The 17,763-nt window shown below is 43.7% G+C and overlaps 1 protein-coding gene across 1 annotated transcript in view; it reads right to left on the bottom strand.

Annotated features, from left to right (window-relative positions):
- LOC118371103 (uncharacterized) overlaps positions 1-17,500 on the bottom strand; it is a 71,169-nt gene extending 53,669 nt beyond the window's left edge. The window contains exon 1 of the mRNA XM_052517369.1: positions 16,737-17,500. Coding sequence (XP_052373329.1) covers positions 16,737-17,074 — 338 coding nt within the window. The 5' untranslated portion in view covers positions 17,075-17,500. The remainder of the gene's footprint in view (positions 1-16,736) is intronic.
- Between the last annotated feature and the right edge of the window lie 263 nt (positions 17,501-17,763).

Raw genomic sequence — 17,763 nt, 5'->3', positions numbered from 1 at the left:
AACTGGAGGAGGCAGGTGGCAGTGGGAGGAGGCAGGGAACTGGTCTGTCTGCCCAATATAAAGGATCAAAACTGGAGGAGGCAGGGAACTGGTCTGTCTGCCCAATATAAAGGATCAAAACTGGAGGAGGAATAAAAATAGCATAAATAGGAAAGTTTACCAGCTTCATTTGACGACCAGGATGTTGGCAACTGTGCCATACAGATTGAAAAATTGTAGGGAAGAGATTTTGATGTACCGATTCCATGGTACATCAATGTATGTAGTTGAGTTGATATATAAAATTACACACGATTCAAATTATTATATAGAATTCTTGCCACCAACAAAATGTTGAATATTTGGGGCATAAAATCATCGAAGCTCTGCAAATTTTGTTGTGAGGATACAGAATCGATAGACCATTTATTTTGGTATTGCCCCCAGGTAGCCTGTTTCTGGTCTCAGGTTCAGGAATGGCTGAATATGCATAACATTGATCTAAAATTGACCCTGGAAATATTACGGTTGTTAGATCTAGAGAGTCAATTACTAATATACCAATACTCTTAGTAAAAATATTTATCTTCAACTCTCAATCTGTGGATTCCATTCGACTAGATTGGTCGTCCTTGATGTCCTTTTTTTGGCATTGTTGTTTTCTGCCTTCCTTTGTCTTTGTCTTCTTTTCTCTTTAGTTCATTTCCTTGGTTGTTGTAGAATTGGGGGGGGTATTGGGGGTGGGGGTTATTGGGGGGGGGTTATTGGGGTTGGGGAATGGAATTATTTGTATTTTTTATTATAATGATTATTTTTCTTGTGGGTGGACTGTGGGAGGGGTCTTGGATGGTTGGGGGACAGCTCTTGGGGAACTGTGGGGGGAGGGGTCTTGGATGGTTGGGGGACAGTTCTTGGGGAACTGTGGGGGGTCTTGGATGGTTGGGGGACAGCTCTTGGGAACTGTGGGGGGGGAGGGAGGGGTCTTGGATGGTTGGGGGACAGCTCTTGGGGAACTGTGGGGGATCTTGGAGGATTCGAGTCCCTGTTTTTTGCCTTGTGGGATCAAAACTGTTGACGTGCCCTTGAGCAGGACGTATATCACTGGATGCTTCTGTGTGTCGCTCTGAATGGGAGTCTGTTGGATGACTGGTGTGGTGTAGTTGTTGAGCGGTTTTACTGCATATTGTATGTTTTGGTATTCAATAAAATTAAAAATTAAAAAAAAAAAAAATTAAAAAAAAACATATATATAATTATTTAGTTTTTTCTAAACAATGTAAGAAATAATACTTAAAAAAATTATATACTGCATAGTTTCCTAAGGACTCGAAGCGAGGCGACCATCTCTGTTGGCGTCGTCTTGTATTGTAGATATCTAGTGCTGTAATAACTTTATATGATGTACTGTATTATATATAGTTTTATATGTAATGTAAGTGCCAAAATGTGTTTGGACCCCAGGAAGAGTAGCTGCTGTCTTGGCAGGAACTAATGGGGATCCATAATAAACCCCAGGAAGAGTAGCTGCTGCCTTGGCAAGAACTAATGGGGATCCATAATAAACCCCAGGAAGAGTAGCTGCTGCCTTGGCAGGAACTAATGGGGATCTCTAATAAACCCCAGGAAGAGTAGCTGCTGCCTTGACAGGAACTAACGGGGATCCTTAATAAACCCCAGGAAGAGGAGCTGCTGCCTTGGCAGGAACTAATGGGGATCCATAATAAACCCCAGGAAGAGTAGCTGCTGCCTTGGCAGGAACTAATGGGGATCCATAATAAACCCAAGGAAGAGTAGCTGCTGCCTTGGCAGGAACTAATGGGGATCCATAATAAACCCCAGGAAGAGTAGCTGCTGCCTAGGCAGGAACTAATGGGGATCCATAATAAACCCCAGGAAGAGTAGCTGCTGCCTTGGCAGGAACTAATGGGGATCCATAATAAACCCCAGGAAGAGTAGCTGCTGCCTTGGCAGGAACTAATGGGGATCCATTATAAACCCCAGGAAGAGTAGCTGCTGCCTTGGCAGGAACTAATGGGGATCCCTAATAAATACCAATACAAAATGCAAATAATATTAGCCCTAAATACCCAGGTACTGCAGGATGGCTGGTGTTGTGTATGTTGACAGGAGAGTGTTGTGTTTACAGACTGTTTCATTATCTTTAATGCAATCCAGACTGAGCCAGAGTACAAGCAGATAAGACAGGTGTGTGGGCCAGTACTACATACAGCCAGCTATCACCACTCTACCACAACACACACACACACACACACACACTACAGCCAGCTATCACCACTCTACCACTACACACACACACACACACTACAGCCAGCTATCACCACTCTACCACAACACACACACACACACACACTACAGCCAGCTATCACCACTCTACCACTACACACACACACTACAGCCAGCTATCACCACTCTACCACAACACACACACACACACACACACTACAGCCAGCTATCACCACTCTACCACTACACACACACAACACACACGCACACACACAACCACACACTACAGCCAGCTATCACCACTCTACCACTACACACACACACACACACACACACACACACACACACACACACACACACACACACACACACACACACACACACACACACACACACACACACACACACACACTACAGCCAGCTATCACCACTTAACCTCTACCACTGGATTTAAATATCACACTCCCTTCCATGCCAACTAGAACACCCCTAGCTAGATGTCAGGAGTTGCACCAACAGGTAGACCTAATAAAATAATAAATGAATGGGTGGTGGTGACACTCCCTTGTCTCTTTTGAAGTTGGCCAATTTATATTTTCTTTTTTTGTTGTATCTGTTTGGTTAATTGATCTGGCGTCGAAGCGCTGTCGCTGGCATGCAATGCTGATTAATATCACCTCTGAGGGTGTTGGCTTTGTACTACGTTTGTTAGGTAAATGACTGTACCATTAGGTGGGACTGTTTTCATTTAATCCTTTTGTGGAATTCTGCCCAAGACTGAAGTCATATCAGTATGACAGAGTTGAGTCCTGCTAAAAAAAAAATATTAAAAATAAAAGTCATCTGTGTCCTCAAAAAGACGGAAGCCTCTGGACCACTTAGGGAGATAACACGGTCTTCACAGAGATAATGAGTTCAGAACTCTTTCTGTCGGGTTTTGACCTCAGTAATGTACTCTCTCTCTTTCTCTATTTACTTCCCTCCTGCTCTACCAGTCAATTCCAAGAATCAATCAATCTTTTTTTTTGTTTTTTGTAAAGGCCTTTTTATATCAACAGAGCAAGACACGGCGAGTTTGTCATTCTTAGAAGTAAACAGAAGTTTATTCAACAAGTGAACTGGCCCATGGTGAGAGGTCAACACAGAGCTGAAGCCCAGAGACTGGGTCACGAGGCAGTGAAGGCTCTGCAACAATTCCAGTGGACAGTAGGTACAGCAGCTGATTCATACAATGACCCCTGGAGCTTAAACTGTCTCAGATTATTAGGCTTATCTCTTCAGGGACAAAAGAATGGTGAGGTCAGCATATTAGTAATCTCCCTTTTTCTATTTACAGAATCTACTCAGGACTTTATTTAATCTTTATTTAACTAGGTAAGTCAGTTAAAGAACAAATTCCTTATTTACAATGCCGGCCTACCCTGGCCAAACCCTAACCACGCTGGACCAATTGTGCTCCGCCCAATGGGACTCCCGATCACGGCCGGATGTGATGAAGCCTGGATTTGAACCAGGGACTGTAGTGATGCCGCTTGCACTGAGATGCACTGCCTTCCGACAGTATCTGCTCAGTACTACTCTACTACTATTGACAGTATCTACTCAGTACTACTCTACTGCTATTGACAGTATCTACTCAGGACTACTCTACTGCTATTGACAGTATCTACTCAGTACTACTCTACTAGTATTGACAGTAACTGCCTGCTCAGTACTACTGTACTGCTATAGACAGTATCTACTCAGTACTACTCTACTACTATAGACAGTATCTAAGTACTACTCTACTACTATATCAAATCAAATCCAATCAAATGTATTTATATAGCCCTTCGTACATCAGCTGATATCTATAGATATATGCTATAGACAGTATCTACTCAGTACTACTCTACTAGTATTGACAGTAACTGCCTGCTCAGTACTACTCTACTGCTATAGACAGTATCTACTCAGTACTACTCTACTACTATAGATAGTATCTACTCAGTACTACTCTACTACTATAGACAGTATCTACTCAGTACTACTCTACTACTATAGACAGTATCTACTCAGTACTACTCTACTACTATAGACCGTATCTACTCAGTACTACTCTACTACTATTGATAGTATCTACTCAGTACTACTCTACTACTATAGACAGTATCTACTCAGTACTACTCTACTACTATAGACAGTATCTACTCAGTACTACTCTACTACTATAGACAGTATCTACTCAGTACTACTCTACTACAATAGACAGTATCTCCTCAGTACTACTCTACTACTATAGACAGTATCTCCTCAGTACTACTCTACTACTATTGACAGTATCTACTCAGTACTACTCTACTACTATTGACAGTATCTACTCAGTACTACTCTACTACTATTGACAGTATCTACTCAGTACTACTCTACTACTATTGATAGTATCTACTCAGTACTACTCTACTACTATAGACAGTATCTACTCAGTACTACTCTACTACTATAGACAGTATCTACTCAGTACTACTCTACTACTATAGACAGTATCTACTCAGTACTACTCTAGACAGTATCTACTCAGTACTACTCTACTACTATAGACAGTATCTACTCAGTACTACTCTACTACTATAGACAGTATCTACTCAGTACTACTCTACTACAATAGACAGTATCTCCTCAGTACTACTCTACTACTATAGACAGTATCTCCTCAGTACTACTCTACTACTATTGACAGTATCTACTCAGTACTACTCTACTACAATAGACAGTATCTCCTCAGTACTACTCTACTACTATAGACAGTATCTACTCAGTACTACTCTACTACTATAGACAGTATCTACTCAGTACTACTCTACTACTATTGACAGTATCTACTCATGACATTACCATTGACATCCTTCATGGCCTAACAAGCCCAGAGTGTTGTTGAATCAGTTTCAGGCAGTTGCCTGTGTGAAGCTGCATCTCTGTCTGACTGTTTGCCCGTGAGTCTCTGCTGGATCTCTGTATAAGAAGATCTCTGTATGAGAAGATCTCTGTATGAGAACATCTCTGTATGAGAACATCTCTGTATGAGAACATCTCTGTATGAGAACATCTCTGTAAGAGTAGATCTCTGTATGAGAAGATCTCTCTCTGTATGAGTAGATCTCTGTAAGAGTAGATCTCTGTAAGAGTAGATCTCTGTAAGAGTAGATCTCTGTAAGAGTAGATCTCTGTAAGTGTAGATCTCTAAGAGTAGATCTCTTTATGAGTAGATCTCTTCATGAGTAGATCTTTGTATGAGAATATATCTGTATGAGTAGATCTCTTCATGAGTAGATATATGTATGAGAGGACCTCAGTATGAGCCTGGCTGGTGATGTGGCCCCACTGATAGAGCCTGGCTGGTGATGTGGCCCCACTGATAGAGCCTGGCTGGTGATGTGGCCCCTGGCTGGTGATGACTGAGAGCCTGGCTGGTGATGTGGCCCCACTGACAGAGCCTGGCTGGTGATGGTGGCTGGTGATGTGGCCCCACTGATAGAGCCTGGCTGGTGATGTGGCCCCACTGATAGAGCCTGGCTGGTGATGTGGCCCCACTGATAGAGCCTGGCCTGGCTGATGTGGCCCCACTGATAGAGCCTGGCTGGTGATGTGGCCCCACTGATAGAGCCTGGCTGGTGATGTGGCCCCACTGATAGAGCCTGGCTGGTGATGTGGCCCCACTGATAGAGCCTGGCTGGTGATGTGGCCCCACTGATAGAGCCTGGCTGGTGATGTGGCCCCACTGATAGAGCCTGGCTGGTGATGTGGCCCCACTGATAGAGCCTGGCTGGTGATGTGGCCCCACTGATAGAGCCTGGCTGGTGATGTGGCCCCACTGATAGAGCCTGGCTGGTGATGTGGCCCCACTGACAGAGCCTGGCTGGTGATGTGGCCCCACTGATAGAGCCTGGCTGGTGATGTGGCCCCACTGATGAGCCCCACTGATAGCCTGGCTGGTGATGTGGCCCCACTGACAGAGCCTGGCTGGTGATGTGGCCCCTCTGACAGAGCCTGGCTGGTGATGTGGCCCCACTGACAGAGCCTGGCTGGTGATGTGGCCCCACTGATAGAGCCTGGCTGGTGATGTGGCCCCACTGATAGAGCCTGGCTGGTGATGTGGTGAAGAGGTCCACAGCGACAGCTGTCCCCCACTGAGTGTGACTCCGTTTGGGTCGTTGAGAGAGCATGTACAGATGGCTCCTGATGGTACTCTGAACCAGACATACAGAGAGAGAACAGGGGAACACCTCACACACACACACACACACACACACACACACACACACACACACACACACACACACACACACACACACACACACACACACACACACACACACACACACACACACACACACACACACACACACAACCATATACCAAGGACAATACACTGTTGCCAGACATCTCCTGGCAGAGCACCAACATCCATTAACACAGTCATAACAATGCTGTAACTCAACAAGTTCATTAAAACACCATTACTGTATCTTGACTCCAGCTCAGCGTTCAACACCATAGTACCCTTAAAGCTCATCACTAAGCTAAGGAACCTGGGACTAAACACCTCCCTCTGCAACTGGATCCTGGACTTCCTGACGGGCCGCCCCCAGGTGGTGAGGGTATGTAGCAACACATCTGCCACGCTGATCCTCAACACTGGAGCTCCCCAGGGGTGCGTACTCAGTCCCCTCCTGTACTCCCTGTTCACCCACGACTGCATGGACAGGCACGACTCCAACACCATCATTAAGTTTGCTGACGACACAACAGTGGTAGGTCTAGTCACTGACAATGATGAGACAGCTTATAGGGAGGAGGTCAGATACGTGGCAGTGTGGTGCCAGAATAACAACTTATCTCTCAATGTGACCAAGACTAAGGAGGTGATTGTGGACTACAGGAAAAGGAGCACCGAGCACGCCTCCATTCTCATCGACGGGGCTGTAGTGGAGCAGGTTGAGAGCTTCAAATTCCTTGGTGTCCACATCAACAACGAACTAGAATGGTCCAAACACACCAAGACAGTCGTGAAGAGGGCACAACAAAACCTATTCCCACTCAGGAAACTAAAAAGATTTGGCATGGGTCCTGAGATCCTCAAAAGGTTCTACAGCTGCAACATCTAGAGCATTCTGACCGGTTGCATCACTGCCTGGTACAGCAATTGCTCGGCCTCCAACCGCAAGTCATTACAGAGGGTAGTGCGTACAGCCCAGTACATCACTGGGGCTAAGCTGCCTGCCATCCAGGACCTCTACACCAGGCGGTGTCAGAGGAAGGCCCTGAAAATTGTCAAAGACCCCAGCCACCCCAGTCATAGACTGTTCTCTCTGCTACCGCATGGCAAGCGGCACCGGAGTGCCAAGTCTAGGACAAAAAGGTTTCTCAACAGTTTTTACCCCCAAGCCATAAGACTCCTGAACAGGTAACCAAATGGTTACCCGGACAATTTGCATTGTGTGCCCCCCAGCCCCTCTCTTACGCTGCTGCTACTCTCTGTTTATCATATATGCATAGTCACTTTAACTATACATTCGTGTACATACTACCTCAATTTGCGCGACCAACCAGTGCTCCTGCACATTGACTAACCTGTCTATCTGCATTGTGTCCCACTACCCGCCAACCCCCCTTTTACGTTACTGCTACTCTCTGTTCATCATATATGCTGCATAGTCACTTTAACCATATCTACATGTACATACTACCTCAATAAGCCTGACTAACAGGTGTCTGTATATAGACTTGCTACTCTTATTTTCAAATGTCTTTTTACTGTTGTTTTATTTCTTTACTTACCTACACACACACACACACACACACACACACACACACACATCCTTTTTTTCTCCGCACTGATTGGTTAGAGCCTGTAAGTAAGCATTTCACTGTAAGGTCTACTACACCTGTTGTATTCGGCGCACGTGACAAATAAACTTTGATTTGACTTGATCTCTGCACGTTTCTGAGTTGGTCTCACCAAGCCCCTCTCTATCTCTATCTCTCTTGACTCATAATGGACTTCCTAAAGTGTTCATATTGAGGAGCTTTCTATGTCTGAATCCAACAGCAGTATAGTGAATAGGGTGTAATTTGGGACATCATCTGTCTGAATCCTGAGTCTATTCTGAGCGGCACTATCTTTTATTTCGCCATCAATTGTTTGCTAAATGGTCCAACAACGTGTATTTTATTCCTCTTTTGTTACCAATTCTAACTGTTTTATTTTGTCATTTTTTTATGGGAAAAATAAAGGGAAATATATTTTAAAAAATATATACATAATTTATATGCGCTGTACATTTATAAAACATATATATGGGGGATTGGAAATTATGCAGACAATTAAATTGATGGAAGCAACAATCTATCTGCAATTAAAGCTGAACTACCCCCTCAAAAAATGTATGCAAAATATATATATAAGAAAGAAAGGAAATATTTAAAATATATATATTTTTGAAAAATGGAAAGACAAAAAAAATGATATCCTTCTATTGGTATCGTAGAATACATATATTTTTGCAGATGTTATCGAAGGTACAGCAAAATGCTTATGTTTCTAGCTCCAACAGTGCAGTAATACCCACAATACACACAAATCCAACATTTGAGTTGGCAGGAAGAGGAGACCCAGTCATTGTGGACAAATGCCAGGGTGCACAAACTACCCATGCCAGTTCCTGTTCCAGAGTGCAGGGTGTACACGTTCCCCAAGCCAGTTCTTGTTCCAAATGCCACGTTTTTATCTAGCCATCTGTGATTGGCCTGCAGGTATAGGGAGGTGCCAGGTAGCAGGCTGAGTATTCTGTCTGCAGACTGGTGTCCTCGTCATGACTACCCCCTGCCTCCGTCTCTCACCATCCCATTGCAATCCAGACCACTGCATATGGCCGTCCTGCAGCATTTAACGACCCCTTCATCATATCCAACTACAAATCATGTGTTTTAGCATTCATCCAATGATTAAAGCACTGGCTGGCATACACAAGTATCATCGTTTCTTCGGGAAATGTGGTCAACTCTACAGAGGGAGGAAGGACCAGTTGACCACAGTGGCTTTGGAAAGAAGGTTTTGACCCCTGTTCTGCAATAGTCCTATCAACCCGACACACCCACCCTATCATAAATACATCGACAACAGAGTGTTCCATTGGCAAACAACACACACACACACACACACACACACACACACACACACACACACACACACACACACACACACACACACACACACACACACACACACACACACACACACACACACACACACTTACATATCATCAAAAGAGATTAACATCCAGAGCCTTCAGAAACCATTCACACCCCTTGACTTTTTCCACATTTTGTCGTGCTCCAGCCTGAATTTAAAATGGATTACATTTAGTTGTTGTCACTGGTCTATGCAAAATATCCCATATTGTCAAAGTGGAATTATGTATTTCTAAATGTTAACAAATGTTAATAAAAAAATCTAAAGTTGAAATGTCTTGAGTCACTAAAGTATTTAACCCCTTTGTTATGGCTAAATAAATCTTTAAATGAACAAGTCACATAATACGTTGCGTGGATTTGAACATCTATGACACCTACAAATTGGTTGTCTAGCAGTGGTAAACAACCAATTTGACAGAGCTAGAAGAATTTAGAAAATAATAATGGGCAAATATTGTACAGTCCAGGTGTTGAAAGCTCTTAAGAGACCCAGGTGTGGAAAGCTCTTAGAGACCCAGGTGTGGAAAGCTCTTAGAGACCCAGGTGTGGAAAGCTCTTAGAGACCCAGGTGTGGAAAGCTCTTAGAGACCCAGGTGTGGAAAGCTCTTAGAGACCCAGGTGTGGAAAGCTCTTAGAGACCCAGGTGTGGAAAGCTCTTAGAGACCCAGGTGTGGAAAGCTCTTAGAGACCCAGGTGTGGAAAGCTCTTAGAGACCCAGGTGTGGAAAGCTCTTAGAGACCCAGGTGTGGAAAGCTCTTAGAGACCCAGGTGTGGAAAGCTCTTAGAGACCCAGGTGTGGAAAGCTCTTAGAGACCCAGGTGTGGAAAGCTCTTAGAGACCCAGGTGTGGAAAGCTCTTAGAGACCCAGGTGTGGAAAGCTCTTAGAGACCCAGGTGTGGAAAGCTCTTAGAGACCCAGGTGTGGAACGCTCTTAGAGACCCAGGTGTGGAAAGCTCTTAGAGACCCAGGTGTGGAAAGCTCTTAGAGACCCAGGTGTGGAAAGCTGTTAGAGACCCAGGTGTGGAAAGCTCTTAGAGACCCAGGTGTGGAAAGCTCTTAGAGACCCAGAAAGACACACAGCTGTAATCGATGCCGCATGTGCTTCTACAAAGTATTGACTCGGGGGTGTGAATATTTATGTAAATGAGATATATCTGTATTTCATTTTCACTACATTCATTATCATTCATTATGGGCTATTATGTGTAAATGGGTGAGAGAAAAACAATAACTTAATCAATTCTAGAATAAGGCTGTAATGTAACACAATGTGGACTAATGTGGAAAAGTTTCCGAATGCACTGAATATGGGAGTCAAAGGTGGCGTCTCCGTTGATAACGACACTCGTTGTCGACATAATGTCTTCCTCCCGGTCCTAGCTCAGATATTTCTCAGTAGGCCTTCACATTTTACTGCTCAGAAACAAAACATGCCACTTGTAATCTGTACTGTACCTTTCAAAGTGTGTATAGACAGTACTGTTAGTCCTTACAAAGTGTGTACAGACAGTACTGTTAGTCCTTACAAAGTGTGTACAGACAGTACTGTTAGTCCTAACAAAGTGTACAAAGTATGTGAACAAAGTGTGTGACAGTATGTTATCTGTATTTCATTTTACTACAGTACTGTTAGTCATTCAAAGTTATGGACAGTACTTATCCTAAAAAGTGTGTACAGAAAGTACTGTAAGTTAACAAAGTGTCTAGAATAAGGCTGTTAGTCCTAACACAATGTGGACTACTGTTAGTCCTAACAAAGTGTGTAAGACAGTACTGTTAGTCTAACAAAGTGTGTAACTGAATATGGGAGTCAACAAAGTGTGTATAGCAGTACTGTTAGTCCTAACAAAGTGTGTATAGACAGTAATGTCTTCCTAACAAAGTGTGTAGCTCAGATATTTCTCAGTAGGCCTAACATTTTACTGTCAGAAACAAAACATGCCTAACAAAGTGTGTATAGACAGTACTGTTAGTCCTTTCAAAGTGTGTATAGACAGTACTGTTAGTCCTAACAAAGTGTGTATAGACAGTACTGTTAGTCCTAACAAAGTGTGTAAGACAGTGTTAGTAACAAAGTGTGTACAGACAGTACTGTTAGTCCTAACAAAGTGTGTAAGACAGTACTGTTAGTCCTAACAAAGTGTGTACAGACAGTACTGTTAGTCCTAACAAAGTGTGTACAGACAGTACTGTTAGTCAAAAAGTGTGTACAGACAGTACTGTTAGTCCTAACAAAGTGTGTACAGACAGTACTGTAACAAAGTGTGTACAGTACTGTTAGTCCTAACAAAGTGTGTACAGACAGTACTGTTAGTCCTAACAAAGTGTGTAGACAGTACTGTTAGTCCTAACAAAGTGTGTATAGACAGTACTGTTAGTCCTAACAAAGTGTGTAGACAGTACTGTTAGTCCTAACAAAGTGTGTACAGTACTGTTAGTCCTAACAAAGTGTGTACAGACAGTACTGTTAGTCCTAACAAAGTGTGTAAGACAACTGTTAGTGTGTATAGACAGTACTGTTAGTCCTAACAAAGTGTGTATAGACAGTACTGTTAGTCCTAACAAAGTGTGTATAGACAGTACTGTTAGTCCTAACAAAGTGTGTACAGACAGTACTGTTAGAACAAAGTGTGTACAGACAGTACTGTTAGTCCTAACAAAGTGTGTATAGACAGTACTGTTAGTCCTAACAAAGTGTGTACAGACAGTACTGTTAGTCCTAACAAAGTGTGTATAGACAGTACTGTTAGTCCTAACAAAGTGTGTACAGACAGTACTGTTAGTCCTAACAAAGTGTGTATAGACAGTACTGTTAGTCCTAACAAAGTGTGTATAGACAGTACTGTTAGTCCTAACAAAGTGTGTACAGACAGTACTGTTAGTCCTAACAAAGTGTGTACAGACAGTACTGTTAGTCCTAACAAAGTGTGTATAGACAGTACTAGACAGTACTGTTAGTCCTAACAAAGTGTGTACAGACAGTACTGTTAGTCCTAACAAAGTGTGTACAGACTACTGTTAGTCCTAACAAAGTGTGTATAGACAGTACTGTTAGTCCTAACAAAGTGTGTACAGACAGTACTGTTAGTCCTAACAAAGTGTGTACAGACAGTACTGTTAGTCCTAACAAAGTGTGTATAGACAGTACTGTTAGTCCTAACAAAGTGTGTACAGACAGTACTGTTAGTCCTAACAAAGTGTGTACAGACAGTACTGTTAGTCCTAACAAAGTGTGTATAGACAGTACTGTTAGTCCTAACAAAGTGTGTACAGACAGTACTGTTAGTCCTAACAAAGTGTGTATAGACAGTACTGTTAGTCCTAACAAAGTGTGTACAGACAGTACTGTTAGTCCTAACAAAGTGTGTATAGACAGTACTGTTAGTCCTAACAAAGTGTGTACAGACAGTACTGTTAGTCCTAACAAAGTGTGTATAGACAGTACTGTTAGTCCTAACAAAGTGTGTACAGACAGTACTGTTAATCCTAACAAAGTGTGTATAGACAGTACTGTTAAACCTTTCATAAATCTGAAGTACAGCAATGATGGCTGCTGAAGCTATGTAAGAGTTTTAATGGAAAACTGTAAACTCTAATTTGAACCGAGTTTAAGTCATCCCAAGGGTTGGTTCGTGCTGCCAAAGGGAGATGCGAACTGGCAGTAATCAGTTGCATGCCAACTATAATCCCAACTAACACGTCAGCATGTTTCCAAACAAACCTGTGGTTTATATTTACAATTTGGCAATGATGAGAGAGGAGTATATTTAGATTTTAATAAGCCTTCTGCAATCCACCCAAACTAATTCAAAACTCGTCTAATATCACAAGCTGCCTAGTGAGGTTTGTGATGCGTTGTGTTTACAGTGACCTCTAGAGGGTTTGTGATGCGTTATGTTCACTGTGACCTCTAGAGGGTTTGTGATGCGTTGTGTTTACAGTGACCTCTAGAGGGTTTGTGATGCTTTGTGTTTACTGTGACCTCTAGAGGGTTTGTGATGCGTTGTGTTTACTGTGACCTCTAGAGGGTTTGTGATGCGTTGTGTTTACAGTGACCTCTAGAGGGTTTGTGATGCGTTGTGTTTACAGTGACCTCTAGAGGGTTTGTGATGCGTTGTGTTTACTGTGACCTCTAGAGGGTTTGTGATGCGTGTTTACAGTGACCTCTAGAGGGTTTGTGATGCGTTGTGTTTACTGTGACCTCTAGAGGGTTTGTGACCTCCTCTAGAGGGTTTGTGATTTGTGTTTATGTGACCTCTAGAGGGTTTGTGATGCACAGTGACCTCTAGAGGGTTTGTGATGCGTTGTGTTTACACCTCTAGAGGGTTTGTGATGCGTTGTGTTTACAGTGACCTCTAGAGGGTTTGTGATTACAGTGACCTGACCTCTAGAGGGTTTGTGATGTGATGACCTCTAGAGGGTTTGTGATGCGTTGTGTTTACAGTGACCTCTAGAGGGTTTGTGATGCGTTGTGTTTACAGTGACCTCTAGAGGGTTTGTGATGCGTTGTGTTTATAGTGACCTCTAGAGGGTTTGTGATGCGTTGTGTTTACAGTGACCTCTAGAGGGTTTGTGATGCGTTGTGTTTACTGTGACCTCTAGAGGGTTTGTGATGAGGGTTTGTGATGCGTTGTGTTTACAGTGACCTCTAGAGGTTTGTGATGCGTTGTGTTTACAGTGACCTCTAGAGGTTTGTGATGCATTGTGTTTACAGTGACCTCTAGAGGGTTTGTGATGCGTTGTGTTTACAGTGACCTCTAGAGGGTTTGTGATGCGTTGTGTTTACAGTGTTTACAGTGACCCTAGAGGGTTTGTGATGCGTTGTGTTTACAGTGACCTCTAGAGGGTTTGTGATGCGTTGTGTTTACAGTGACCTCTAGAGGGTTTGTGATACGTTGTGATTACTGTGACCTCTAGAGGGTTTGTGATGCGTTGTGTTTACAGTGACCTCTAGAGGGTTTGTGATGCGTTGTGTTTACAGTGACCTCTAGAGGGTTTGTGATGCGTTGTGTTTACAGTGACCTCTTACAGTGACCTCTAGAGGGTTTGTGATGCATTGTGTTTACAGTGACCTCTTACAGTGACCTCTAGAGGTTTGTGATGCGTTGTGTTTACAGTGACCTCTAGAGGTTTGTGATGCGTTGTGTTTACAGTGACCTCTTACAGTGACCTCTAGAGGGTTTGTGATACGTTGTGATTACTGTGACCTCTAGAGGGTTTGTGATGCGTTGTGTTTACAGTGACCTCTAGAGGGTTTGTGATGCGTTGTGTTTATAGTGACCTCTAGAGGGTTTGTGATGCATTGTGTTTACAGTGACCTCTTACAGTGACCTCTAGAGGTTTGTGATGCGTTGTGTTTATAGTGACCTCTAGAGGGTTTGTGATGCATTGTGTTTACAGTGACCTCTTACAGTGACCTCTAGGGGTTTGTGATGCGTTGTGTTTATAGTGACCTCTAGAGGGTTTGTGATGCATTGTGTTTACAGTGACCTCTTACAGTGACCTCTAGAGGGTTTGTGATGCGTTGTGTCTACTGTGACCTCTAGAGATTTGTGTCGTTTTCCCCCTGTTTTTTTTGAAGGGCTTAATGGTGCTCTACCATGCCGTCCCTTGAAGAGGCTTTTTCCCCCTCTATACTCAACTTGAGTGGGTTGAGTCACTGACGTGAACTTCCTGTTCAGTTTTGACGGACAGGAAGCCCATTTCATGGGCTATGCTTAGCCTTGTCTCAGGGTAGTAGGTTGGTGGTCTGTTGATATACATTTAGTTGTGTGGGGGCTGTGCTTTGACAAAGTGAGTGGGGTTATATCCTGCCTGGTTGGCCCGGTCCAGGGGTATCGTCAGACAGGGCCACGGTGTCCCCCAACCCCTCCGGTCTCAGACTCCAGTATCTATGCTGCAGTAGTCTATGTGCCGGAAGGCTAGGGTCAGTCTGTTATATCTGGTGTAATTCTCCTGTCTTATCTGTCATCCTGTGTGAACTTAAGTTTCCTCTCTCTCTCTCTCTCTCTCTCTCTCCTTCTCTACCGCACCTGTTGTCTCGACCTCTAAACCCTCGGCTATGAAAAGCCAACTGACATTTATTCCTGAGGTGCTGACATGTGGCACCCTCTACAACCACTGTGATTATTATTATTTGACCCTGCTGGTCATCCATTAACATTTGAACATCTTGGCCATGTTCTGTTATAATCTCCACCCGGCACAGCCAGAAGAGGACTGGCCACCCCTCAGAGTCTGGTTCCTCTCTAGGTTCCTTTCAAGGTTCCTCCTCTTTCTAGTTGTTCCACCGTGCTTCTACATGTGCGTTGCTCTCTGGTGTTTTAGTCTGGGTTTCTGTATCAGCTCTTTGTGACAACTGCTGATGAATAAAAGGACTTCATAAATACACTAATAATTAATCATAATAATTTATTCATAATTGTGTGTCTTCTGTCTTTTGCCTGAGTCCTTTGAAAAGTTATTATTATGCATTGGAGAGGGAAATGTATAACTGTATCTTTATGTGTAGAAATGAGGGCTAATGAAAACTAGTTGACTTGTCGTTCTCAAATCATCAACATTCTTAGCGCGTCAGTTTTTAAAACAACCTAATTGGTCAATTTTGATGTTTGATTCAGGGTAGAATAGTCACGTTATTTTGTTTTCATCGGGTTGATGATATTATTGTGGTCATTTTGTGGTTATGACAGGGATATCACCAATACATTTCTATGGTAAATAAACATTGAAAAATGACATCATCAGAAAGTGGAACAGATGGATTGGAGGATAAACGATGACGTCCCAACTTTCTGTACAAGTGAGTAGGAGGGTGTAACCAAATGCTTATGTTCTCAGCTCCAACAGTGCAGTAATATCGTTTTTTGTTTTGATAGATACCGCTTGCACTGTTGGTGCTAGGAACGAACACAAGCAGTTTGCTACATCACATCTGATAAATATGTCTATGTGACCAATACAACTGGATTTGATATCCCTTCAGTACTGACAATGTATTTAGTTGTTACCTGTCCTGTACGCAGTGACAGTATTGAAGTTAGTCATTGTGCCTTTCCATAACCCAGGTAAGATTACTGCTCCAAGCACAATATAACAATGAGTAAATCACACTAATTATTACATTGTGCAGTGCTTACAAAAATAATTACACTGTAATGTTTAGTGAGATAATGTGAAATATAGAGATATTTTTGAGGTGTTTTAATGTATCAGAAACAGAATGAAATAAAAGTGGTGGTGTAAATGAGGATGAGAGGTAGAGAGGTGAAGGACAGTACCTGTGGAAGAACAGCAGGATGGACAGCGTGGTCTGGTCGATGTTGCTGTTGCAGATGCCCTCGTTGAGCAGGTAACAGGGGTCTCTGACCACAGACTCCAGAGAGTCCAGCCTCATCATGCTGTTCAGCTTGTCTGTGTTCACGTTCTGGTTCTGGAACGTCAGCTGCTCACGGAACTGGCGGAAGTGGCTGAGCGACGTGGGGCTGCCCATCAGAGGGGTGCTTTGGCCTCTGCCTTGGCCCCCAACTCTAGCTGGGTCGTCACAGTTGGCCAGGTCCAGGCAGCAGGAGCAGCAGTCCAGACCGATGGGAGAGAGACACTCCTCTCCATCTGACATGATGACAGCAGATCAGTCAAACCCGGTCAGCAGAGCACCTTGAGGGACTGGAGAGATGAGCTCCACAGCAGGAGAGAGAGAGGTAGAAAGAGAGAAAGGGAAAGAGAAAGACCTTGTTGCTGGTCTCTCTTCTTCTTCTCACACTTGTAGTTGTTGTTGTGTGTTCCTCAGTGTATGCAGAGGGACGGATTTTCTCCCTCCAGGTGTTCTGGATCAGGGTGTTGGGAAGTCAAGTGTCCCCAGCTTCCTCCTCTTCCTGAGAGTAGACAGTCAGTCGTGTCTCCCTGAGTCTCCCTCTCGTCACGTTGTTAATAAGGCTATGTTTGCTTTGGTTGTGAGACACTCGCTGGCCTCTGTGTCTGTGGGGGAGAGAGAGCTAGCCAATGCTGTGCTGTCTGTGTCTGTGTCGAACACACACATCCTGATTCAGCGGGAATGTGTTTCAAAGCTGCTTATCACTTTTTTTCACTGCCCAGCACTTTTTCCTCCCCCAACGTGCTTAGAGACTGAGGGAGGGAGGGAGGGAGGGAGGGAGGGAGGGAGGGAGGGGGAGTGAGAGAGGAAGGGAGGGAGAGAGGGAGAGAGGGAGGGAGGTTAGCCGGGAGGGAGGTGGGGGAAACCCTTGTGATTGGTAAACGACTGGCCCTCCTCCTTCTCCTCTCTCACATTCCCGCTGAATCAGGATGTGT

Source organism: Oncorhynchus keta, chromosome 4 (genome assembly GCF_023373465.1).
Source record: "Oncorhynchus keta strain PuntledgeMale-10-30-2019 chromosome 4, Oket_V2, whole genome shotgun sequence".
NCBI lineage: Eukaryota > Metazoa > Chordata > Actinopteri > Salmoniformes > Salmonidae > Oncorhynchus > Oncorhynchus keta.
This window is presented reverse-complemented; position numbering and strand designations above follow the sequence as displayed.